Source organism: Dryobates pubescens, chromosome Z, assembly GCF_014839835.1.
Source record: "Dryobates pubescens isolate bDryPub1 chromosome Z, bDryPub1.pri, whole genome shotgun sequence".
In the NCBI taxonomy this organism is placed as follows: Eukaryota; Metazoa; Chordata; class Aves; order Piciformes; family Picidae; genus Dryobates; species Dryobates pubescens.
The window spans coordinates 26,784,453-26,811,540 of record NC_071657.1 but is presented as its reverse complement, the minus strand read 5'-3'; the positions used below and the strand labels follow the sequence as shown (position 1 = coordinate 26,811,540).

The 27,088-nt window shown below is 40.7% G+C and overlaps 1 protein-coding gene across 3 annotated transcripts; it reads left to right on the top strand.

Annotated features, from left to right (window-relative positions):
- The first annotated feature begins 268 nt into the window (after window positions 1-268).
- On the top strand, window positions 269-20,317 carry UBQLN1 (ubiquilin 1). 3 transcript variants are annotated; one of them, XM_009903147.2, is made up of 11 exons: window positions 269-561; window positions 5,848-5,999; window positions 8,589-8,704; window positions 9,082-9,344; window positions 10,148-10,306; window positions 10,924-11,167; window positions 11,598-11,740; window positions 12,676-12,759; window positions 17,568-17,683; window positions 17,981-18,149; window positions 19,832-20,317. In XM_009903147.2, exons 1-11 carry the CDS (start codon window positions 400-402, stop codon window positions 19,982-19,984), a joined length of 1,761 nt encoding a protein of 586 aa, XP_009901449.2. In that variant the 5' UTR covers window positions 269-399; the 3' UTR covers window positions 19,985-20,317. The 3 variants fall into 3 exon arrangements, with proteins under 3 accessions (XP_009901449.2, XP_054034108.1, XP_054034107.1); XM_054178133.1 differs by having other exon boundaries at window positions 19,810-20,317; XM_054178132.1 differs by having other exon boundaries at window positions 287-561; window positions 19,829-20,317.
- Window positions 20,318-27,088: the final 6,771 nt, after the last annotated feature.

The following is a 27,088-nucleotide window of genomic DNA, read 5'->3' as shown; positions in this document are numbered from 1 at the left end:
AAACCAATTTTAGGTGACTTTGCATCGGTTTAAATCAGCTGCCAATGGGAAAAATACCAAACTACTTCAAGGCGTCTCAACAAACTTCACCACCTCCATCAGCCACAGCTGAGCACCGCCCCGATCACACACCGCGGACCCACTCCGGCAGCGGCGGGGCGGGGCGAGCCGCGCATGCGCGCTGGCGGCAGCGGCGCCCAGGCGCGGGCCAGCCGCGCCCCTTTCTAGCAACTTCCCCAGTGCGGAACGTCATCAGGGCGCGCCGCGCCAGAGCCCGGCTATTTCCGCCCGCTGCTGCGGGAGCGGGTGTCGTTGGTGTTGCGCTGCGAGACTGGCTGCGGCCGTGGGGAGCAGGGGGCTCACAGCTGGCCAGGTCTACTGTACCCTACCCTTGCCACTATGTCGGAGAGCGCGGAAGGACCCGCGGGGGGTAGCAACCCCCCCGACTCCCCTACCCAAAGTGCCGCCGCCTCCACCGAGCCACGGATCATCAAAATCACGGTGAAGACTCCTAAAGAGAAGGAGGAGTTTGCCGTGTCTGAAACCAGCAGTATCCGGCAGGTGAGGGGCAGGGGAGCTGGCTTGAGAGGGTTGGCGGGCTACATACCGGAACAGGCAGCAGGGGTTCTAGCGGGAGTAGCGGAGTCGGGGGTAGGGCCCGGGGCCGATTGTAGCGCGTCTCGGGAGGAGAGTGCAGGCCCGTAGTTCCCACCTTCAGCGTTGCAGTGCGAGGGCCCTTCCCGGTGATAAAGCAGCTACGGCTAGCTCGAACTGTGCTGGGCGCTGATGGGGGAGCACCAGGGCCCATCCTGGCCCAGGAGAGAACTGCTCCTATTTGAGGACAGCGAGGGTAGTGAGCAAACCTGCTTTGTCTCCTTCTCCCCAACTTCTCACCTCCGTATTGCAATGCTGAGAGCCGACCTGAGAGGTGAGTGTAGCAGGTTTTCCAACTGTGACTTGTCCGGTTGAGCTGACTCAGCCTGCAAGTAGGCTGGCTAGCTCGCTTAGTGCGGCTGTAGAAAATGTATGTAATCACCAGTGTTACAGAGCTGCATTGCCAATGATTATCTAAAACTGTCTTCAAAAACCAGCAGGTTATGAAAAGACGTCTTCATTTTAGGGAAGTTGCATCTTTAGACTGTGTGTATAGTATAGACTATAGCACACCTGCTGTACTTAAACATTTTAGTTATTGGTGAGGTGATTAGTCAGATAACTGAATTATTAGGGCCCTTTTTTTTGCGTTCTTGTGAAAGGCTGTGTCCCATGTTGCCTTCTGTGTAAGAGAAGCAGTGACACCTACTGAATCATCGACACGTTCCTACAACTTTTTTTTTTTTTTTTTGAGGTTTTCCGTGTTGACTGGAATTTAATTTATTTGAATTACAAAGCTACAAATCATAGAAGAGGTGTAATCAAAGTATAAGACAGAGGCTTTATTTCTCCAAAGTCTCCTGTGTGGTAAGGGTGTAGACATTACTATGCTGAAATACTCCAAAAAGTGAAGTTCCCTGAAGGAGATTCAGAGTTCACTTTGTTTTCCATTGACTTTCTCTGAAATTATCACCAGTGTCTCTCTGAATCAAGAACTCAGTTCAGCTTTCTAATTTATTTTTTTTAATGTGTGTGTGTTAAATAACTACTAAGTTCACAAAACCAAAGAAGTTACTTGTGATACCATGGCTGTCTAGCTACAGGAACTTGAAAAATTTCCTGATGGATGAGCTGAAAGACACTGCATGGTTATCAGAGCACTAGAAGTGAAGTAAGGACTCAAGTGTAAAGTGTGGTGCCAGCATCTTGTCTAGAGCATCAGATTCTTGCTCCACTTAGTTGCTGTAAGGAGACAAAATGCTGGCATTTCTTTCTAAGTTTTGTACCCTAGAGTCTGTTTTCAAGTCGATACTGGCATTTGGCTTACAAGTATCACAGGCATAAGTTTCATTAAGTCCTTGCTCCAGTTGCCAGAGGGGTGAGATTACTCTGTTGTCTTCACTGATCCTTTGGCACTCCTTGCATTATAACTGTAAACTATCGGCTACCCCATCTGCAAGCTTAATCTAGGAATTTCTCCCAAAGGTAAAATGACTGTGTTTGCTTTTTAATGTTGTCCACTGCTTTCCCAGCAATCTCGTTTTGAAAGGGGTGCTTTTCAGTTCTCTGTTCCCTGACACTGCTGCGAGCAGCGTCAGTGCAGTTTTTGTAATAGTCTCTGCAGTTTTTGATCATTTTGTTTCATTCTGTGGGTGGTTCTTACTTGTTTGTTGTTGTTGTTTTGTTTTCAAAAGAGAGGCTTACATACTGGATCTAACCCAGGGATTGCATTCACCCTGAAAAGCAGTCTGCCATTAGTTTGAGTCTATTTCATGTTGCTTTGCTAAAATAGGTCAAGTGTGCAACTGTCCTGAGGACTTTTCCTGATGTTGGAAGACTTCAGCAGCATAGGATTTGTTATTGATCCTTGTGCGACTAGAACAGCTGGCATGTAGTATGTGGAACTGAAAACAACCTTCCAAGTACAAAGCTACTCTGGGAGGTCAGCTGATTGCAACAGCTATCCATCTGTATTTTTCTGTGGGACCTGTTTGATTTGTGCTGATCACAGTTTGGCTCACTATTAGGACAAGGACCAAATATTTACTTTCTTGATGGTGTGGGATACTGATTGTGCTCTGTGCAATGACTTTGAGTACGTGGTGGGTGACCCTGGTGCTGACACTTCAGCTCAGTAAAACATTTGTCTTTTGTATTTTATTTGTTAATTTTGGTTTAGTTTCTGAGCTCAGGTTAATAAAGTCTTTGCAACTCCTTGCTTAGCAGAGTTGATTTAACAGTGTGTTTTGGGAAAGTCCGCATACAGAGAGCAGGTGCGTTTGTGTTATGGAGACATCTGAAGCATCAAAGAGTTCATTGTAACTTGTTCAGCATTACTGTCCACCAGTGTAAATTCTGTACATTCTGTGAACAAAAATCAAGTGTGTAGAACAAATCTGTTACTGGTTGCCTTTGACTGTTAATACTGATCAGCAAACTAGTTTGCAAAATAGCTTGCATGGTAACCACTATTTTGTGTTAGTCTTCCATGAGTGAAGTGTCAGAGGGTTTCATTTTGCTTACGCTTGTTTCAGAAGTCCCACGGTTGTGTGGAATGCAGGTGAAGCTGCCTTTCTTTCGGCATCTTAGTCAGGCTTTTTCTGTAAATACACCTCAGCCAAATTTGGCTTCGTACTCTTGTCTGTTTCATTACTGTGGATGGAAAGGGATCTATTGTGCCTTTGGGTTATGTACATATGTTGGAGTAGAGGTTATTTTGGGGATGCTGGTGTATTGGCTGTTTCATTCACATCTTGCCGTCATATTGTTTGGGGGTTTTGCGCATCATCTATAACATTACATACAAAAGGAAAGGGAAGGGCATAGCCATTGATGCCTATGTACTAGTAATATCAGATGCTGTTTGGTTATGTTCTATAAATGATGCTTTGTTTCCTTGACCTTATGGGTAATAGCAGCTTCTAGAAATGTATGACAGTGGCTGGTTTAAGATAAAGTAGTTGGAAGTACATCAGACTACTAGAGTGTTTCCAGAGGAGGACAACCAAGACAGTGAAAGGGCCTCAAGGGCAAGATTTACAAGGAGTGGCTGAGCTCACTTGGTTTGTTCAGCTTGGAGAAGAGAAGGCCGAGGGTTGACCTTATTACAGTCTACAACTTCTTTATGGGAGGGCAACAGAGGGGGAGCTGCTGATCTCTTCCATTTGGTACCAGCAGCAGGACACAAGGAAATGGAGTAAAGCTGTGTCAGAAGAAGTTCAGACTGGACATTGGGAAAGAGTTCTTCACTGAAAGGATACTTGGTCACTAGAATGGGCTTACCAGGGAAGTGATCATAGCACCAAGCCAGTCATAGTTGAAGGGGTATCAGGATGACTGTCTTAGTAATTTAATTTAGTTTAAAGTAGTCTTGTGAGAAGCAGGGCATTGAATTCAGCAATCCTGATGAGTCCCTTCCAGTAAGAGAATTCTATGATTTCAGGAATATTGCTTATGCTGTAGCATCACCATTCTGATAAGGATTTGTTGACCTTACTGTCCTCACTATGGGTAAATGATACTACTTTTTGATTTGGCACACTATCATAGTCCTTTATTCATATGCTTTGTAGCAAGTTTTGATTATTTCAGCTGATTTTTTGTCACTTTGAATACTTACTAAGAACTAATTAACCAGAAGAATGCAGAATAGGAAGCAACTGGCCTAGCAGTTCTGCAGAGCACTGTTACATAAATACTTTCCCACATGGATTTCTCACTTTTTCTTGTAAATAGGAACATACCTTGCAAGATGTTGAGTTTATCCTGTTGTTCCACTAAGTACTGATCTGGAATATTTTAACCAGTTTTGAGTCTTATGCTTACAAAATGACATCAGAGGACTAGAAAATCCAAAGAGTAGTGGGGGTGATTAGATTAAAAACAGCCCTGAATGAGGGATTAGTTTTACCACAACCCTTTATTCTAAGAGAACAACAATCTGATTGTGTTGTCCATTGTGGGCTAGACAATGAAGAAATAGGATAGTGAAACACTGGAGTAAGTTTCTTGTGGGGGGAAAAGTCATTGGGAACCTCAGAAGACACTAGATAAAGATGTCAGGAATAATTGAGGTAAGTAACCCACTTCAGGAAGCAATAGAGTTTGAGTGATTTCCTGGAATACATATCAGTCTAAATATTGCTAGTATAAAGGCTGAGTTAAAAGTCATTTCCCCAGGAGCTGAAACTAATTCTGTTTGGGTAGACTTTTATCCAAGGGCAACCTCTGACCTTTTAGCTTTAGACTTTTTAGCTCTTCTCTCTTTTTACACGTAGTATGGTCATCTTAATTTTAACATGTTAAATAGAGTGAACTTCTGAAAGGCTGCTTAACTGCTTGGGATAAGTTTAAAAACCCGTAGCCTATTGACTTATTGAGTAGATTTTATCTGGCTTTCTTATAATCAGGTAATTAGTGTTTTTCTTGGTTATCTTCCTTATTAAGTCCCATGGATTTTTGTTTTCAGTGAGGGTGTTTTTCTAGAGAATAATAATCTCAGAACTGGGCGTAACCTGGCTTGGAAGGCAAGGATGTATCAGTAAGTGTCCATGTTTAGTTCAACTTGGGGTGTGATTTTTCTGGCCAGATGAAGAGTGTGGCTATTCACCATGTCGTTGGCTGAGACCACATTTCATGTGACTATGTCATAAATTGAATGAGATAGCAGAGCCTCCTGAGAGGTAACTTCTGCCTGTGTGGAAAGTTACGCTAGTTTTGACACACGGATGGCCCCCAAAATAGGTCTTAAGAAGAGAGGATGCTTCTCTGATCATTTTCAGCAGAAATGCAGAAAGATTTATTGTACTTCTGACACTGCATCATTAGTCTTTCATCAAGTGTATACTTAGTAGTATGTAATTGTATGCATGCTTTACAGCATGTACATATGTGTATACATGAGTAGTATATATATTAGTCTGTATTTATTGTCATGGATGTGTGCTGGATTCAAGCCACAGTAGTCTTCAAATGAAATCAGACTTTTGTTATCACTAGTGATATAATTAGTGATCTTGATGTGAAACTCTTCTGAATTTTATTGTACAAAAAAGAACTATTTCCCGTCATCCTGTGGAAGAGAAAAAAAAGTGGAGAATATGTAATAACTGAGTTGTGTAAAACAGAATGTGTGATGTAAGTGGAGTAATAAATTGAATGTGAACAAAACAGTTTGTCCTTAAATGATTTTTAAAAAATTAGAATTCAGTATTCAATTACAAAAATTTGCAATGTTAGCTTTTTTTTTTTTAGTTCAAGGAAGAAATCTCCAAGCGCTTCAAGTCCCATACTGATCAGCTTGTGTTGATATTTGCTGGAAAGATTTTGAAAGATCAAGATACCTTGACTCAGCATGGAATTCATGATGGACTCACTGTTCACCTGGTTATCAAAACACAAAACAGGTAATCTTAACTGATGAGAAATCTTCTCTTTACCTTAAAGAAGTAAAGGTGCTCTAAATTCTTCACAATTTTCTGTGGGGCAGACCTAGATTTGAGTAAACAGCTTTAGTCAACTCGCTAGTCATGGTACAGAACAACAGTCTGAAATTAGAGGACTTCTTTCCCCTTTGGTTTACCTTGTATTTTAGTTGGATTTATGTTTCTAAATTCAGGTCTTTTGCCTTTCTGTTACTTCACTCACTTTTTTAGTGCTGAGTACTGGCTGTGTTGTGGCTCGATGGTTCTTACATAATGATGTTTACTATCCATGAAGTTATGTTCTGCGGTGAAGCCTTACTAACTGTTTTGGTGAAATAAGCAAACAAAATTTTTGAGAGATTACTCTAGTAGAACGAATCTATATGGCTGAACAGAAAGACACTTTTTTTTTCTTTCCTGTTTTGCTGAGGCACCTTTAAAGTGGCAATTAAAAGTTCCATCATAGTTGAGCTATGTCTTCTGCTCATTACTTCCTGTAAAGTGCCCATATGGAAAAGGCTCAACTGAAAATCTTTTCAGCAAGTAGAGTAATAAATTCCTCAAATGAATCTAGCTTACTTAGTCAATAACATATTCATTGTTTTAGACTGAAAGTATTCTTGCTCCTGTTCTACATAAGTTTTTCCTGTTTGTGATGAGGATCTACTTCTGTGGTACTTACAGATAATCAAGGAGCATGGAACTTAGGAGAAATAGGCTTTCTTGGCCTCACGAAGTCAAAGGCATAGGCACCTGTTGAAACCAATGTCTTTAATCTATGCTGACATCCCAATGGGACTATATCTCTGTCTTGGAGTTGTGTCTCTGTCAAAATGCTTTTGGTTTTGCTCTGGCAGAAGTCTTCCTTCCCTGCATCTCCAACCTGAAATTTAGGCCTCATAGCCATCCCAGTCTTCTATGAAGATTTAGCCAATGCCATGATTTTGTTTCATGTATCTAAACTAGTATTCTGCTGTTGTGATGACTTCTGCTTTTTTTGTCTGCAGTCCTAAATCTAGTGATAGCAAGATGGTTTTGACTTGCATAGTCTTCAGAGGATGTAATGGTTGGACCAAAAATAACTATATATGCTAAAATACTGGTGGCAGTTTCTCATGTCTTCCTGCACTTTCCCTGTAAGCAAAGGAGCACTCATGTACGATACCACATTTATGGCTTCTGGGAAGTGTTTAGTGTCCCTACATTGGTCCTGTTAGTATTGGAATCTGTGCCTCACTCCTCTCCCATTTTCTTGAGTAATTTGACAAGAATTGTCTTCAGAGTGCTTTAACCATGTCTCAGACAAGGAAGTACAAGAAAACCCTCAGGCTTCTTGCATGTTTTTCTATTCTGTCTTCAAACAAGGTACTAATTTCTTTACCTACACTAGCTTTACTAAAAAAAAATTAAAAGTATGCTAGAGAATTGCCAGTGCAATGAAAATAATTTTTCTGAATTGGTCTTAATAAAATACCTGCATTTTATGCTTGACCTGAAAGACAAGACTTAGACCTTGTCAGTATGCTCTGGCAAGTGCTGATTTTTGTTGAAGAGTATCAAGATTGGATTGCACCCAACCACTTTTTGCATCCCTCAGGCTTGTGTCTTTTTGTTTGGCGTTTTTTCATTGTGTTGTTTGTTTTGGGTTTGTTTTTTTTTTCTAGTCTGCTTTAGAGAAACAGCTTTGTTGTAGCAGAAGGGTACTCTGAACTGAGGTATGAAATTTCATGTGCTGTTGAACCCTCAAATCTGTGAGATCTGAATTTGTAGTTTTTATTTATTTTATGCTGCTGTTCTGCAAATACAGGTGTTTGAGAGTGATTATTGAACCATACTTTTGAGCAGAGTCCAGGTTAGCTTGACACAGTCTCAGTTCCTTGATGTTTTCTGTGTGGCAGCACCTATGTTTATGCCTCTGCAGTAGAATGATGTGGTGTTTAACTTGGGCAGCCTTTAGTGCCCGTACTAAATTATGCTAGTTTTAACCTTGTTTAACTGTGTTTTTTACCCTGTTCTTGAAGTCTTAAATGTTATTGAGGTTCTAATATTTATCCCCTAAGGAGTTAAGATGTTGAATGAATTTCACATTCAGTAATGCATCCCACTTAACAATATGGCATGAAATAAATCCAGCATTAATTCTTGCTAAGTTTTATTTCTTTGAGCCTCAGACATATAATTAGTAGTATAAGTGGAATAAGGCAAGGGTCCTTGAAGTTAAGTATGGAAGAAAGAATTCACTGGCAGACAACCCAGGAATAGGTTGAGAAAAGTGTTCTGGGAAAATGATGTTAACAGGTTTCTCAGACTTGTTATGGGAAGCTATTCAGAGATAATAGTGTGGTGGGTTGGTTGGGTTTTTGTGTGTTTTGTGGTGGGGTTGGTTTTTGTTGTGGGGTTTTTTGTTGGTGGTGTTTTTTTTTTTTTTGGTGGTGTTTTGGTTTTGTTTTTTTGTGGTGGGGTTTATTGTTGTACTTGAGAATGTTAATTGAGAGTATGTTGTTACTTGAGAATGTATTTAATTGTGTTATTAAATTGTGAAACTTGCAAGTTTTGAACCTATGTTTTTAGATCACAAGATCACCCAGCTCAACAAACAAGCAGCACTGGGAGTACTGCTACCACATCAACATCAAGCAGTAGTGCCTCATCAGCATCTTCAACAACTAGTAACCCTTTTAGCTTGGGTAAGAATATTTGTAGCATGGTTGGTATCTTGGATTCAGATAATTGTCCCTGAAGCTTTATTCTTCTAAGAGCTTAAGAGAAAAAAAAACCCAACCAAACTCACTGTCCAAAAAACGTGGAAAATAAGAAGTATGGTTAGAATTGTAACTAAGAATCTAACAAACTGCACCTGAAATACAGGAACTTGTTATGTGTCTTTTAAAGTAGTGAATGTCTTGTGGATAACTGAAACAACCTTACAATGCTACACTTTCCATTAGTTTTCATTATTTTGAATTATGTGTTGAAATATTTTGTATCTGGGAGGAATCTAGATATGTTTAGAAGTATACTAGAAGTTGAAAGTTCAACTGTATTTTTTTTCATCCTCTTAAAGGTGGCCTTGGAGGTTTGGCGGGTCTGAATAGCCTGGGCTTAAGTACATCAAACTTCTCAGAGTTGCAAAGTCAGATGCAACGGCAACTTATGTCCAACCCAGAAATGATGGTTCAGATAATGGAAAATCCATTTGTTCAGAGTATGCTTTCAAATCCTGACCTGATGAGGCAGTTAATTATGGCTAATCCTCAAATGCAGCAACTGATACAGAGAAATCCAGAAATCAGTCACATGCTGAATAATCCAGATATAATGAGACAGGTATGTAGAAGGATATCTCTTAAGTTCATGACTTTTAGTTGTAGTGTAACTGTGAACAACAGAATAAGAACTAGACATGCTTAGTTGAGTGCTTAAATGTTTTTGAGGTGTTTAGGCTTATTAGAAAAATCCATAAAAGTTTGCTGTATGCAACTGATGTTTGTATTTCTAGTCATTGATGTCTGAAATAGACTGTTCATTCAGAAAATATGAAGCATAATTTTCTAAGACATGGAACACTGTGTAATCACATCTTACGAACCTACAGTTGGATGTCCCAGTATGCACTTGAATATTCCTGTTGTCTAGCCAACAATGATTTGACCAAATGTAGTAGTTCTTAAAAATACTACATATTTTAATTTCATCTAACTATGGGTGTTCCTGAGGGCTTTTAAAAGTATGTGGTATATTGGATATGCTGTGCGGCAGAAGGTATCAAAAACTAAATAGATACTTTTAAAAACTGAGGTATTTGTTTTAAAAGTTCCTATGACAGACTGCCTGCTGCAACAGTGACAGGAATGGTAGGCCTATATTGTGTTTAAAAGTTGGAGAAAGGAATAGTTCTTTCAAGGTTTTTTTTCTTCTGCTTAGCCAGTACTTCCTGACCCAACCAGCATAGTGGCAATTGGTTGTAGAATGCTGGCTAAGTTCAGTTGAATCCCACTAAACTGATGTTTTGATCTGACTTCAATGTCAAAGTGAGTTACATGGTGGTGACTGAGATATAACCAAATGCTGATGTTTTCACTTTAGAATGGATTTCTTATTAATATAGATTAAACATTCCACTTCTCTAGACACTAGAACTTGCTAGAAACCCTGCGATGATGCAGGAAATGATGCGAAACCAAGACCGGGCATTGAGCAACCTTGAAAGTATACCTGGTGGATACAATGCCTTGCGGCGTATGTACACAGATATTCAGGAGCCAATGTTGAATGCAGCTCAGGAACAGGTAAGAAAAGACAGCAAATGTCATGGAAAGTAAATATTCATAAAAAATAAAAACATGTAAGTAATGTAAACTTTCCAAATGCATACTTGACAAAGCATTTCTTGACATCTGAAGTCACTTTGGGGCCTTGTACTCTAGAGGGGAAAGATCTTTAAAAGTTCTGTGCCCTTCTAAGCTTGAAGAAATAGATTGCTTTGTGTGTTTGAGAAGTTATTGTGGTGTGAAGGATTTCCTGTATTACTTAAATTTGAATTCTTGTAACTCTTTGCCTCAAAATTCTGAGGTCCAGGAAATTTTTTTTACTGATGTGTTTAACTTAGAATCTAAGATGGGAAATAGAAAAAGCTTTGAAACTGGAAATCAGTATGCAGTCAAAATACTAACATAGTAGCATACTGCTTTAAAAAGAATGTGATTTAATTTTCTTTGGAGGTGCTAGTATCTCTGTGTTGGCATCTTTTCAGAATTTTTACAGTGAATTACTGTAGAATGGTGAGTATAACTGATTAGGAGCCATCAACATTTATCTTTGTGTGTAATTTTGGAAAGGTAACCTGCCAGACACAAAATCAATTTGCTTTATTAGATGATACATATTTGCTTTCTTTCCTCTGTAGTTTGGAGGTAACCCATTTGCTTCTTTAGTAAGCAATGCATCAACAGGAGGAGACAGTCAGCCATCTCGTACAGAGAACAGAGATCCTCTACCAAATCCCTGGGCTCCTCAGTCCAGCTCACAGACATCCACAACAAATATTAGCTCCAGTGGTGAGAGTGGTGGTAGTAGTGGTGCTGGAAACAGCACCTCTGGCAGTACGGGACAGAGCTCAACTGTACCAAATTTGGGACCTGGACTAGCAGGTGTGTTTATTGTTGCAGTTGTACATATTTGCAAATACTTAGGAGTTTGAAGGTATTCTTTCATTAGTAGGAGGTTTATGACTTGTATCAAAGTCCTCTGCAGCAGACAAATGAAAATGGCAAGTTGAGAGTGGTAATAGTACTTATATTGCCTTAAAGTAACAAAGTGGGGGGAATCTCTAGATGAATTACAGTATTTTTCCTGTTTGGAGGCAAATACAAGAACAACTAGTATTTCAGATATGTAGTGGGTACTACTTTTTGAATATAGCCTCTGTCTTAACTTCCAGGGAAGACAGAGCTGGGTAGGATGAGCCACATAGTTCTATTTCAGGTGTTAAAACTCAAACTGAGTAGTTACAGCTAGTCTAATCCATCCAGTGAAAGTTAGGTTGTTTACTAAAAAGACTTCTTTTTTTTTTTCTTGAAGCTGGTATGTTCAACACACCAGGAATGCAGAGCTTACTTCAGCAGATAGCAGAAAATCCACAACTGATGCAGAATATGTTGTCTGCACCCTATATGAGAAGCATGATGCAGTCATTAAGCCAGAATCCTGATCTTGCTGTACAGGTAAATGCAATTTGTCTAGTGTTGTGGGTATTGAGTAGAATCTATGATACAGTTTTTACTTCTGCCAATGTTTCAGCAATTTTCTGTAGTAAATGGTCCAGTTTTCAATGTTAATGCTTAACTCACTCAAATTACTGCCTACTTAGAGTAAACTATTTGTTGCAATGAACTGCTTTAATTTGTACTTGGGCTTCATGAGTATGGGTATTGCAAGTTCATGTGTGTTCTGTACAGCCCTAAAATTGTGATCTGGCATAAGAAACAGGCAAAACAAATGCTTTGTTTGTAAGCTAAGGTAGACCTACTAGTAAATAAATACCCCCACTTAGTTGGTGCTGTATCTAGGAGTTACTCTGGTTTTAATTTCTCTTTTGTGAGCTATGCTCTCTGAAAAGTGCAAATGCTGTATTTGTATTGTAGAAGTGCTTTCAAATTGTACTTAAAGCAATAATGTCCAAAGTCAAATACTCAAATGAGTAAAAAAACAAATTCTTTACTAAATACTCTCTCGGAAAATGTCTTTGACTTCAGGTGATGTTTGCAGGGAAACTATTACTTAGATCTGTATTGCAGGCTGAGCAGAAATGATCTAATAAAAGTGAGGATGTCTTGGCAAGTATCTGTCAGTTAATTCACTTAAAAAAAACCCACAACCAAACCAATAACAACAAAAACCACAAAACAGACAGCAACACTCTTCCTTTTCACCTCCATCTTATCCCAAGAAAAAAGCACCAAAGGACCCCAACAAACAAAAAAAATAGCTGCAGTGTATTCAGGCTGGTGGTTCATAACATGTTTTGGCCAAAGAAGTAGTGATGATTATTATTATTCTGTGAGGTTGTTTTCAGACTATTACCATGTAAGTAATTGTCTTAAAACCTCCTGTGGTTTTTACTGCTTGATCTTTGAAGTTAAATATTTTTGTCCCATAGATGATGTTGAATAATCCTTTATTTGCTGGAAATCCTCAACTTCAGGAACAAATGAGACAACAACTTCCAACTTTTCTTCAGCAAGTAAGATGAGATAATAGCTGTTAATAAACGTCTTCAAGTTAATCAGGAATAGTTTCAATAAACTATCGTCTTTGATTTGGCTAAAAGCTGGATTCTGTAATACATTCTCATTAGCTTTAGACACCAAGTTAAGTTCTCTCTAATTTTCCCGTAATATCTCCATCACTTTCAAAAGTTAAACCTGACTTTTAGTGGATATTTTCATGTCATGGCTTTAGCCAATTGAGTCTACTGATGTGTATTCAATACCATGCTAATGTCATGCCAGCTTTAAAATGAAAATGCTGTCTGGAGCAAAGCATCACAGGCCTTCTGTGTCCACTTGCTGCTTCCAGTTTTGGGGCTCTGGTCACGTGATGTGAGGCTCGAAAAGTAGCTGTCTTAACTAAGACAGTTGATTTTGGCAGGAGATGAAAAGGTTGAGATAACGAGAAGTGAGATAACAAGAGGATTCAGTTAAGGCTTGAGGCTTTTTAAGAGTTTCATATCCTTTGTTTTCCCCCATGGTATATTCACTGTGTTAATGCATTTGCTTACCAGGGCGGCTGGTGCCTGTGTGCTGGGGTCCCATGTGTGGTGTCTCTGGTGGTGTGTGTCACCTTAGGGGAATGGCTTAGAAATGTGCTGTTGCTGTGCTGTTTACTGCTGGGGCAGGTTTTGTCCAGAGCAATACAGGTCTCTCCCGAGAGTACCACATGGAGATCTGTCTTGAGGATGGATAATTACAAGTGGCAGGATATGTGCAAGAGTATGGGCACCTGCCTAGGATGGTGGTAACCTCTGGTGGTTTGGAATTTCACCCCTGACAAACTGGTAAAATATTTGGAAAAAGTCTGTTGTCAGCCCGGAAGTTGCTGAGAAACAGAGATCACTGCAGTGTGTTGGGGGCCGGCCCATGCCTATTGAGACCTTCTCAAAGTGTTCAGGGTCAAAGGAAGCCAGAGCAACCAGCATGGCAGCTGCACCTGAGAACCAGCTTGTTCGGTATCAATCACCCCTGTGCAAAAAAAATAAACATACAAGGAAAGCAGCTTGTCTCTCAAGAAGATGAGTAAGGGTCATCATGGGAACAAGAGGAAGAGCTGGAGATGGTCACTCAGTCTTTATCAGTGCCCTTGAAAGACAAGGACGAATGGTGGATGAAATGACTAGCATACTCTGGCAGGAGTATGGAGCAGACACATCCTCATCCAAGAGAGAGAGTCTGGGAGGTACACACCACAGAGTATCCTATGCTTTTACTTACTTGACCATGGGGAGGACATGAGGAAGTGGGGTGTAAAACCCACTTCAGTTGTGGCTGTGCAAGTCTGAATTACAAGGGAATTCTTTCTGGAAGAAAAGCACCCTAGTGTCCAGTGCAAAATCGCCCAAAAAGAGCAGTCCTGAAGGGACTTCCAAAGCAGCTTCAGAAGATGCAAGTAATTCCAGCCTGAATTAGAGGGGGCCCTGCCTCCAACCAAATGGAGGAGAGGAACAAGTGGGATTATTAGACTGTACAGATCAGAAGGGTGGCAAGTTGAACTCAAAAGACTATAAAGCTTTAGTAGGCACAAGTGCACAGTGTACTCTGATGCCATCAAACTATGAAGGGGTGGAACCCATTCGTATTTCTGGTGTGACAGGGGGGATCCCAACTGCTATGTGGTGGGAACAGAGCACCAGAATGCAGGCTACAGTTTGTTTTCACTAGGAGGGGTGGAAAGAGTCAATGGAATTGACTACCCTGGTGTGGAAACATAGCCCCACCTTTTGGCCTCCTCATGGACTGATCCAGACTATGCTGGAACAGGATGGAGCTCCAGAGAGTCTACAGTAAGAGACCTGATGTGTACTGCAAGGCAATGTCACTTTGAGTGAGAAAGGGCAGTGAATGATGTGTGATGTTAATTGCTGCTGGGCATGATGTAGATGGTACAGAGTAAGGGGTGGAAAAAGTCATGGGTTTAGCCAATGGAATCTACTGATCTGTGTGTAACAGCATGTTGATGTCGTGCCAGCTTTAAAACTAGAGTGCTGGCTGGAGCAGAGCATTGTGGGCCTTGTAGTTCAGATTGTAACATGAGAGGCTTCCTGTTTCTGTTTGCTGTTTCTGTTTTTGGGCTGTTGGTCTTCTGATCTGGCTGCAGGCTTGGGGGGTAATTTTCTGTCTGGCTTCTGCTGCGGCTTCTTTTGCTGTGCTTTTCTGCAAAATGGGCTGTGGTAATTGTGCATCATATCATCTCATTAAACTCCTTATCTAAACCCAGGGCTTTTTTTTGTGTTTACTTTCTCTAATAGTCTGGGCAGGGCATGTGAGGGGAGATTTTGTCTGTGACTAGAACAGCCACTTAGATTTCCTCTTGCTTCTTTGCTTAGGATGATTTTTTTTTCCCACTGTGCCCCAGCAAGAGAACACCTACCTTAAACATCAGGGAAATAGATCTTGTGGGATGTCATCAATGTCCCAGGTCATTAGCTAATTCAGAAGTGGGTTTTGAAGGTTTTTGCCTCTAAAGATTGCTGTACCACCATCTTCCTCTCTTAACAACATCCTTCTTGCAGCCCATATATCTGCTTGTTACTAGCTGCCACAGTGTGTAGTGGTACTATGTTCTGTAAATAGAAGCAAGCAAGACTTTTTTTCATGGGTGTGAAAGCTTAAACTGATGCATGAGTTCCATCATTGACTGGGCAGTCCTTGCAAATCAAAGAAAATGTGTGTTGCCAAGATCTGATTTCAGATACATGGCTTTATGAGAAAAATAATTAACACACACTGAATTACAATAGCAGGTTCAGTGTTCAGAACTGCTTAAATTGCTTCAGCCATGTGAATGGCTGTAACGTTTCATAATGCCACTGCTTTATGATGACTCAGTAGTATAAGAGAAGCTAGTACCACATGTATGTTTCAAAATCTGAATAAATGGTAAATAATGAAGACACATTAGGTATCACTTCTGTTGCCCTTGGGTATCCCCTTCTGTGGGTATCATCTTAGGGTATATCTGCACAACTAGTTTTGTTATATTCCCTACGTTAGGTCAGATTAGCAGCATTAGAAGGTGATGTAATGTGGAGAAATGTCCGGGTATTCGTAGAATGTCAATAATATTAGAGCTTTTATTTCCTTATCTACTGGCATCTATATTATGGGACTGGGTGACAGAAACCATGGAATATTGCTCTGTGCATTGGGAGGCATCTTTTGCAATAGAGGGCAATTGCTGCTACTTAACAACTGGAATTAATAAGAGACAAGATCCAGGTCACCCAATTGCCCTGAGAATCGTTGGGCTGCTATTTCTGTAAAACAAATGTCAGACAGTAAGTCATGATTTCTATATTTTCTTAAAATAGTTGCAGTAGCTTTCTTTGGATAACCCAAAATATTTTCTTCATTAAACTTTAGCAGCTGTATTTTTAGTTATTGTTAGACTTTTAGCTTTCATCAAGATAACTCTTTATCATCTTTTTTTTTTATCAGTAACATGCTGTTCTCTAAGTTTCATTACGTGTCCGTATTCCAGAGCAGTTCTTTATTCTTAAGTTCTCTGTGCAGTAGAGAAAGCTTGACCTTAATCTGTGATTTTTCTGTCAATCAAAAATGTCTTTGCAGCAGAGGGGAATTTGGTCTGTTTGCCAAGTAATAAGATTTAAAAGCCTGTCTGCTCTTTGAGGTAGGTCAGGCTACTAAGGCAGTGTCTGTTGTGGTTTAAGACACATTACTTTTAATTTACATGTGTTACTGCTAAGCAGAAGTGAGCATAAAGTGTTAGTTCTGGTTTTGTATCTGTCATGGTTTAATCCCAGCCAGTGACTGAGCACCACAGAGACATGCCCTTGCTGTGGGATGTAGGCAGAGAAAAGTGAGAACTCAAAGGTTGATACAAAACCAGCTTAGTAGATAAAGCAAAAGCCACATACAAATAAAACAAAAAAGAATTCATGCACCTATCAGTAGATAGGTGTTCAGCCATTTCTAAGACAGCAGGGCTCCATCAGATTGTAATGATTACTTTGGAAGACAAATGCCATTACTCCGAACAACCCTCCCTTCCTTCTTTCTTTTTCCTCAGCTTTATATGCTGATCATGATGTCTTATGCTATGGAATAGGGAGTTGGGGTCAGCCGTCCCAGCTGTGTCCCCTCCCAGATTCTTGTACAGCCCCAGCCTGCTCACTGTCAGGGCTGTGAGAGGAGAGAAAAAGCCCTGATGCTGGGTAAGCTGTGATTAACAGCAACTCAAACATCTCTATATGTAGTCAAAATACCCTAGATATTCAACACTGTTTCCAGCCTTTACCAGCTGCTGTGAAGAAACTTCTCTCTCCTCCAGTGAAAACTGGCACAAAGTTACAGCAGGGTAAAAGCCCTTGGATATTGGACAATTTACTTGCTAGTATGTTTTGCAGTCCTTGTATTATTTTAGGCATTGAGGGCATTAGAGAGATGAAGATATGCACAAATGGTGATGATCAAACTGTTGTGATCTGAGTTTAGCTAGGAAAAAGAAATACTGTGTGATGAGGTTGCATTGTGTTCAGTATTGTTGCTTAGCAGTAACATGATATAGGACACCAATTCTAGAATCATGTTGGACTGATGCAGTCCTATGGCTTTCAAAGATGATTGTCTACTGGAAGAGATAACAAAAAATAGATCTCCTTGTGTGTATTTAGAGGATTTGTCCACCTTTAAAGAGTGAAAGCTTTCAAATGTGAAATTGAAAAACAAGTTCTGAAACTGCCAGATGCTATAAAACAATAAACTAGTAATAAACTTTGACCATTTGCATGTATTTAAGGTTTTCTCTCTTTCTTAGATGCAGAATCCTGACACGTTATCAGCTATGTCAAACCCCAGAGCAATGCAGGCTTTGCTGCAGATTCAGCAGGGCTTGCAGACACTAGCAACAGAAGCACCAGGGCTAATACCAGGGTAAGAACTGGTCTTACAAGTTTAGACAAGAGCTTCTGTGTTATTTCACATGTAGAAGTTTACCTAGTTTTTATTAAAGCAAATTCCCACTATTGTATTTTTATACAAGTTTAACTATAATCTGTGACCTTTTGCCTGCCATGCATTACTAAGTAGTGGTAACTCTGGTCTTTGTGTTAGTGCTTAAATTGTCATCCCCTCTTTGACAGGATTTTTATTCAGTAACTAAATAAATACGACAAGCTAGTAATTATTATTCAGCTGGTGTACTACTTTCTTTTTCTATCATTTATGCAGGTTTAATCCTGGTTTAGGTGGATTGGGAAGCACTGGAGCTCCTACAGGGTCCACTGTACCTAGTTCTGTTCCCAGTGAAAATACAAGTCCAGCATCAGGAACTGCTGAATCTGGTCACCAGCAGTTTGTCCAGCAAATGCTGCAGGCGCTTGCTGGTGCAAATGCTCCGGTAAAGTACACCACTGTATTCTATTTTGTTTTAAATTCTTACTTTTTTCCTCTGTAAAGCACTAGGAATGAGGCCAGTGGTTGAGAGGAGAGCTTCTTAGATGCTTCTGGTCAAATGAGAGCAGTGGAGGCTTAAAAGTGGTGTGTAGCTGTGGAAGTAAATGCTGGAAAAACATTAATTTGACTTAGTGTTCTCTGAAGTGTTGATGTTTATACACTCATCTTCATACCTCTTTGAATTTCTGAAATGATTGGAAAGATTGAGGCAAATTGAGGTCATAAGGTTCAAGTGAAAGGTGGGCTCAAGCAAGAGAAAAGCTTAAGCATATTGAACACCTTTATTGCTGGCTATTACTCTCTACTGTTGCTAAGCATCTGGAATAGTCCCTTTCTGGTTATTTGGAGCCTGAATTTGTGGTATGGCTTCATTGGCATCCTGCAGTGGATTGATGACATACAGAGTGGGATTAAAGGTTTCCATAGTGCTCCAGAGGTCAAGCAAAGATGGCAGCTTTGCCAGTAGTTCCAGGGCTATGAGCAAGACTTTAAAGGAAACATGCCGTTAACTCTCAAGACTGCTTTGAGAAACACTACTCTTACACTGTGGCACATACCCACTAAAATGGAAGACTGCTTGTGGAAGGAGCAGTCCTGCTTTTTCCCCTCTCTGTTCCCACAGGGTGAAGTAGTTCAGCATGCTGATCTGATGGGCGTGTTCCCCCCGCCCTCCATGAGATAGTGTTGGTGGGTGTCCCTGCAGGAAGCTGTTTTCTCATACATTTTCATTTGAGCTATCAAACTTCACTGAGTCAATGTTCTGTTTAGTTTTGCTTGGAGGAAGCAGATAGGGGGAGCAGTTCTTAAACTTCAGATTCCATCTTTATATGGGATCAGTTTGGAAGCATACGTGGGTTTTAAATACCAGTAGTAATTTCTTGATGTGAACAGAAGGAAGATGAGCAGTTGCTGCACAGGTTTTGTGTTGGTATCTAAATCAACTCACTGATTTTTTTTATTTTTTTGTTAAAAAGAGACTTCTCAGTATTACTCCAGAATACTGTTGTTCTGTAATTGTTCTGATTCTAAAGTGCCTCTGAACTGAAGATCATACCACTGGAATTAGGCAAAATTTTGCCATGAGTTTGTGTAAGCACAGCTGTCAGTTTGTCTTAGACTGAAGCTTTTTAGCAATTAGAATTTTGGTAATTTTAGTCAACAAACACTTGGAACACTTAAAGAGGAGGTAACTTTTATGTCGAGGGGAAAAAAGCCTATAATGTTCACCATTGCCAACATCATAATCCTTTGCTGTGCCACATTAGTAAAGTGAACTCTTTCATTAAAAGAAACCAAACACCTGTATGCATATCTTTAAGAAACTCTGTGGGACATAAATTTACCCAATTGAATTGTAATGCTTTTTTTAATCAAACAAGCAGCTTTTCCTGCAATCGAAGAATGCCATGTAAGCGTAGTTACTCTTAAAATTTGAAGCTGCTCTGACTTGTTAAAAAAATAATTCAACTGTGAATGTAACCAATGTCATAGTATAGTTCTAGGCTCCTGAAAACAGAGGTAGTCAGGAATTATTAAAGACAGAGTGGTGCAGAACCAACTGTTTAAATCCTGTACTTCGCTTAATGTGTGTTATGCTTTTATAGCTTGAGATCTTGTTCTTAGCAGCTACAAAATCCAGAAGTTCAGTTTCAGCAACAACTGGAGCAGCTGAGTGCGATGGGCTTTCTGAACCATGAAGCAAACTTACAAGCACTAATAGCAACAGGAGGAGACATCAATGCAGCTATTGAAAGGCTGCTTGGCTCTCAGCCTTCATAGCAGTGTTTAACTTGAAAAAATGTAATTTATTTTTGATAACAGCTCCTAAATCTTTAAAACACCTGCTTTATTTCATTCTGACTCTTGCGATTGTCTTGTTATAACTAAAATTGGTCTGACATGTTCTAAGATGGAGTGCAGTAGTTTTCTTTGAACAGTGGGAATCAATGCATTTTCACTCTGCATGCATCACACTTCCTTTGTTCTGCATTATTTGTGATTTTTGGGGGATAAAACAAAACCAAACGTTTGGATGAGCAGGTTTTGTCTGACCTAAAACTGTCCAATTCATTTATTACTTAAATGTTAGCTTTTGGTAGTAATACATATATATATATAAAAAAAAATACAAATTAAAATGGAAACAAATTAATTGAAGCTACAGTTTGTGAATACCAACACTGCTTATTATTGTGATTTTGGCATGGTTTTTTTTTCTGCTAGCAAAATGCTGTAAGATTTATACCACTTGAGTAATCTACCAGTTTTTGCTTTAATTTGTAAAGAATAAACAAAATATATATAATGGAGACACCTCATTTCCAGCGATTCACACATTGCAATAGAACGAGATTAAAAATACATCGAAAAAGTTAGAACTTGGTTTTGGTGTGGAGTATGTCAGCATCTTCAGTAACCATCTCTACAAAAAATGCTTAAGCAAATTCAGTTAAGATATACTAGAATTGCTGTTCTGATTATTTCTTTACATCTAATTGTACAGAAAATTGCATTGTTACATTGTCTCAATATTCACAAAGATCAACTGTCAACTACTTTTATCATTATGCTGGTTAAAAGGGCACTGCCTTGTGCTCTGGAACTGCTTCTAAAACTTTTGGGCTTGTTCCATTGAGGTTCTAACATGTATTCTGATTTGTAATTGGAAACATTACTTTCATTCATGGTCATGTGATATTCTAATTACATTTAGGCACCATGTAAAAATACTGTATATCTTGCATTTTTATTGGTAGTTACTTCTCTTGTGCACAGGTAATAAACAAATTAAATCTTTACGCATCCCTTGACTCTGTGTTTGCCATTCATGCTTATCTAAAATCCAAGATGACTGACCACTTTTAAGAGCTGGCATTTCAGTGTAAACTCTGGGAATATTCACCAGCTCCAGGCTAAGAATATTAAACAAGTCTTAAGAATATTGGGGGGGGGGGGGGGGGGGGGGGGGGGGGGCGGGTTGTGGAAGAGATGAAGAGGTGTGTGATGCTGAAGACTACTAACTTAGATAAAGTGGATGTGGCAACATAAAGGATGTTACTGTGTTACTGATAGCATCTGCTTTTTATTGGTCGTCTCCCTCAGTGTGGTTGTGCATGTGCTCACTGAATTCCTGTAATGCTTTTAAACTCTTGAGCACTTCCTTTTGATGGCACAAGTATAAATTCAGTTTGCTTTAAAGATCATTGCTTGCAAGTGGTTTAAAATTGCCCCTTTTAACTCAAATTTGTTAATCAGTTTGAAGCAAAAATACAATGCAATACACTGAAGTGTGCTCAACTTCTTTTTTAAAATGCCACCATATAAAGAACTTTTAGCAAAGCTGTTTCATTATCAGTAATGGCATTGTTACTCTTTGGCATGTGAACAGCCCAGCAGAAACTGAGCAGGCTTTACCTGTAGAGGGGAAAGAGTCAATCACTCCTGCAAGCTTCTGTGGCTTTAGCATTGTAAAGTTCAGGTATGTGGCACTGTGGCAGATGCTTAGGAAACAGTAAATTGCAGCATTCTGTCTAGCACAAGTCTGGTTCTGTGTTGGGGAGAATAAATGAAACACCAGAGCAGGTGCATTGCAGTCTTACTTTAAAAAAAAACAACCAAAAAACAAACCCCCCAAAACCACCACAAACCAAACAAACAACACCACCCCACCACCCCCCAAACCAACACAACACCCACCCCAACGGGCAACTCAGAAGAGTTTGCCCCTCTCTGCCATGGAGCAAAATGGAGGTAAACTCCCTCTTCTGAGAAAAATGCAAATGCTTGTCATTATCTTCAGATCAGCATTCTGAGAAACTGGTGTATAACATCTTACTGTGTTCATCCACCTACTGCGAGCTGCACTTGGGAAGTTTCCCATGAGCACTAGGTCTGAGAAATACGACTAACTTTATATGCTGATAATTTCTAGTTCAGGTGGAGGGTAGAACAGTGAAGGCACAGAGCTGTGTTGTTTCAATAGAAGGGTGTAAAGAAGAAGTGCAACCTTCACAGGAGAAGACCTCCATCTGTCTGGTCATCGCCATGCCCCTCTGATCTTGCTCTAGCAGTTCCATGTCTCTGTGTGCTGGTGGCTCCAGCTCTGGACACAACTCTCCAGGTGGGGATCTCACAAGAGCATCATAGAGGGGAGCAATTACCTCCCTTGACCCAATGACTGTGCTGCTTTTGATGAAGGGCAGGATTTGGTTGGCTTTGTGGGCTGCAAGCAGATGCTGTTGGCTCATTTTGAGCTTCTCATCAACCAGCACCCCCAAGTCCTTCTCAGGACTGCTCTCTATAGGTTCTCCACCCAACCTAGGTGCAGGACATTACACTTGGCTCTGATGAACTTCATGTGTTTGGCAATGGGCCTGCCTGTCAAGCCTGTCAAAGTCCCTCTGGCTGGTATCCTTTTCCCACAGCATGTTGAGTGCATCACACAGATTGGCAGTGTCAGCAAACTTGCTAATCATGCACACAACCCCACCCTCCATGAAACAGCCAAAGATGTTAAATGGCACAAGAGGTTAAATGGCACCACTCCTGGTGCCAGCACCTGAGGAGCACCACTAACCACTTGCCTCTACTCAGCCATTGAGCAATTCTTACCAATTACTTACTCACCAAGTGGTTTACCCCTCAGAGCCATGTCTTTCTGATTTTGAGACCAGGATGTCAGAGTGGACTGTGCCAAACATTTTTACCTAGTCTAGGTAGCTGACATGAGTTACTTCTTCCTTGTGCATCAAGGCTGTTAGCACACGAGTGAAGGCCACCAGATTTACCAGTCCATTTTTACCTTGGTGAAGCCATAGAATCATAGAATGGTCTGGGTTGGAAGGGACCTCTGAAGGTCATCTAGTCCAACCCTCTCTGCAGTGAGCAGGGGCATCCTCAACTGGATCAGGTTGCCCAGAGCCCTGCCAAGCCTCACTTTGAATATCTTAGGGATGGGGCCCCAACCACCTCCCTGGGCAACCTGTTCCAGTGTTCCAGGACCCTCATGGTGAAAAACTTCTTCCTAACATCCAATCTAAGTCTACTCTTCTCTAGTTTGAAACCATTGCTCCTCATCCTCTCACTGGAAGCTTTTGTGAACAGTCTCTCTCCATCCATCTTGTACTCCCCCTTCAGATACTGGAATGCTGCTATTAGGTCCTCTTCTCCAGGCTGAACAACCCCAGCTCCCTCTGCCTCTCTTTGTAGAAGCTGTGCTCTGACCCCTATCATTTTTTGTGGCCCTCCTCTGGACCCATTCCATCAGGTGTATATCCTCCCTGTATTGAGGGCTCCAGACCTGGATGCATACTCCAGGTGAAGTCTCACCAGAGCATAGTGGCAAAATCACCTCTCTGGATGTGCTGGCCACAATTCATTTGGTGCACCCCAGGATGTGATTGGCTGCCTGGGCTGCAAGCACAGCTGTCTGCTCATGTTCAGCTTCTCATCCATCAGCACCCCCAAGGGCTGCTTTCTATTACCTCATTCCCCCAGCCTGTATTGATAATGAGAATTGTTCCAGCCCAGGTGCAGAACCTTGCTCTTGTTCCTCATGAGGCTCACATGGGCCCACCTCTCCAGCTTGTCCAGGTCCCTCTGGATGACATCCAGTCTCTCTGGCACATCGACAGCACTGCTCACCTTGGTGTCATCTGCAAATTTGCTGATGGTGCATTTGATCCCACTGTCTATATAATTGATAAAAATACTAAAGAGTACATGTCTGATAGGGCTATAACTATTCAATAATTGGCAAAACGATTAATAAAACTATTAATAACTTTATTAATAAAAACACTGTAGAAAAATATTACCAACACCTATTTACTGATTAAAAAATAATAGATTGTGGAAAGGTATCTCACAAGCAGAAACATGTAACAATTTGAACAGTATTAGCAAAAACCAGAAACACCAAGCAGTTATTTAAAGACAGATTTTGGCAACATGCTGGCTTTGCCCACAAAGGGGAGCTCTAGAACTTGCCCAATAGAGAGACCAGGGTAACAGAACGTTTTAATAGACGCCTACAAACATCACTTTTGCTGGGTTACTCACTGCAAATCACTCCAGTCCACTGTATTTGGTTGCTCTGTTTATAATCCCCACAGTATGTGGTGCATTTGAATTCACACTGGCCGGTGGTGGCATCTGCATGTGGAGCTGCTGTACTGGGGACAGGCTTCTCTGCGTCCCTGGCATGGTGTAGGCAGGCAGATGATGTGGCTGTTGGGCATGCTGTGATCTGGGGTATCTCTGGTGCTTGTGCTTTTGAGCAGCTCTCATCCCTGCAGCTCTTGGCTTGGCAGCTTTTGTAGCTTTGCCTGCTATGGAGATGTTCTTCAGGTGCAACCTCCACAATGGCTCTTGTTGCTTCTTCCAGGAAAACAAGGCAAATTGCTCACCCTTTGGGCTAGCATTTATAGATTTCCTGTGACAATGATGGCCAGTGGTAACAAAGATTAAGAGACAGAAACCTGATACTTTAACCTATAGAATCAGTTTTCTCCAAATGTGGCCAAAGGCACACACACCTGACCCACTTGAACCCCAGGGCATGTTCAGACAAGCCTGGGCAACATGGGCAGTCTCCTGAAAAAACAGACCTCACATCCTGCTCCATTGTCTGGTTCAGGGCATGTTTGAGGCTTTATCTCTTCAGGACAGTGTCCCAGTACGGACTTGTCACTGCTCTCCATCTGGACTTCAAGCCACTGAGCATGTTGGCTGCCACCAACCACCACCTCATTTTTCACGTGCCTTAGCAGAGTTTCCAGGAGGTTCTGCCCCATGATCTTGCAGGGCACAGAGGTGAAACTTAACTGGCCTATAGTTCCCCAGGTTTTCCTTTTCTCTTCCCTTTTGAAATTGGAATTTATGTTTCCCCTTATCTGTCACTGGGCACTTTACCAGATTGCCAAGACTTATCAAATATGATGAAAAGCAGTTTGACAGCTTAATTTGTTAGTTCACTCAGGACCCACAGATGAATCTGTCAGGTCCCGTGGACTTGGGCACTTTCAGATTTTTCAGGTGGTCTTGAATCTGATCTGCACTGTCCTTACTTTCAGCCTATGGGTGGCCTCCTTCTTGTGCTGAAGAGTGTCCAGGACAGCTTTTTTTTAACCCTGCTGGACACCTGCCTTTGTTAAGACACATCAGTCCTGGGCTTGAAGAAGATTAATCCTTGAATATTAACCAGTTTTCTTGGGCTACTCTCCACTCTGGGGCTTTGTCTCATGTTACTAGCTGTAGCAGATCTGTGAAGACACCCAAGTCCGCTCTTTCAACATCCAGGGTAGTGAACTTGCTGCACACCTTCCCTGTTGCCCTACAGATCCTGAACTCTCCTAGGCTAAAGGAAGGAAATATTCTTGCCAATTGAGCAAAGAGTGAGAAATGCCCCAGTGTAATTTGAAGAAGCATGAACTGCCCATAAGCAAGAACACAGCATGTTGTTTAGGAAAAGACTTCCAAACCCCAAGGTGCTTACAGACACCTCCCTAAGAGAATGGTTGTTAAGTCTTGAACACATTTCTCTGTTAGTGCCAGCCACTCTGTCAGCATACTACAAATGCTTACAAGCAGATCTGAACATTACAGTCCACTGTTTTCAGAATCCAATGCTTGAAAACGTCCAGTTATTTTAGGCATACCTGTTTGTGTCAGGATGCAGATGGTTTCCCATCACTGATCTAGTTTTACTGTGCCTGGAAAGTGTAAGCATAAATCTGTATTTAATAATAAATAGATCAGAAAAGCTTTTTGTTTGTAAAATCATTGATTGGAAAAATGTGAGTATGTCAGAAAAGGTGGAGGTTCCACAAGAGGGTGCCATTTCTTTGACGTTCATTACTACTGAACTTGGGAGTTCTGAGGAGACACTTGGTTTGAAGATGTAGCTGGTATTAAAGAATTGCCCAGACATGCCTGTCTCTTACGTTTAACTTTGCCTGAATCTCAGTCTTGTACTTGGCTCTCAAACAGTCTCTGAACCAAGAGCAAGATTTTTTTATAGTGCCTCTGCAGTGTACAGTAGCAGACTAAAACTGAGGATTGTTCTTCCTCCAGGTCACAAGCAGAAGACCACTTCTGGGTAGATGGTAGATGTGTTAATGTCCATGCTCCCAAATCTCCAGATAATGCCTGTTTATTGCACTAATCTAAGCACAGTAGTTTGCCTAGTAAACTACAAAACCCGACTCTTGCAAAGTAAGAATCAAGACATTTTTCAGCCAGCTATCCAGGTAAAAATTACACCAAAGATGCAATGAAACATGAGTTTTGCTGCTAAAGAAGTTCATAAATCAACCTAGAAATAAAAACAATTCCAAGACATTAAAAATAATCCACATGCAACAGCAACGTGGGGGCGACTCCCTTCACGTGTGACTCAGATCATTCTTACAGAAACGATCTCAGGTTTCCATCAAGCTAAAAAGGCACTTCTTGCATAACAAGGCATACATAAATTTTAAAACCACTCTGGCAATAAAGAAGGATTTTGTCCTTAAGTTCTATGAGTTATGTAATGGACTGGGTATCTGCACAGTCACAAAAAAATAAGTGAAAAAAATGTGTATTAGAAATAGTTTGCTCTTAATCTTTAAAGCAGTTGTAAGAACACTTGTCTATAAGCATATATTGGACCAGGCACTGGCTGAGGTAGAAGACTAAACCACACCAGAGAAGGCCTAACTGTGACAAAGTTAGCTTTTCCAAAAGAAGGAACTGTCTAGCAATCATGCATGTACCTTAGGCTACTGCCTGACTCACTCTTCGCTGCATCAATGGGTATGCTTTGGGCATGAAAGACTCAAGTTCAGAGACAATATGACACTTTATTTCTAAAGCTTTCCATACAATTATATCAATGTTGCC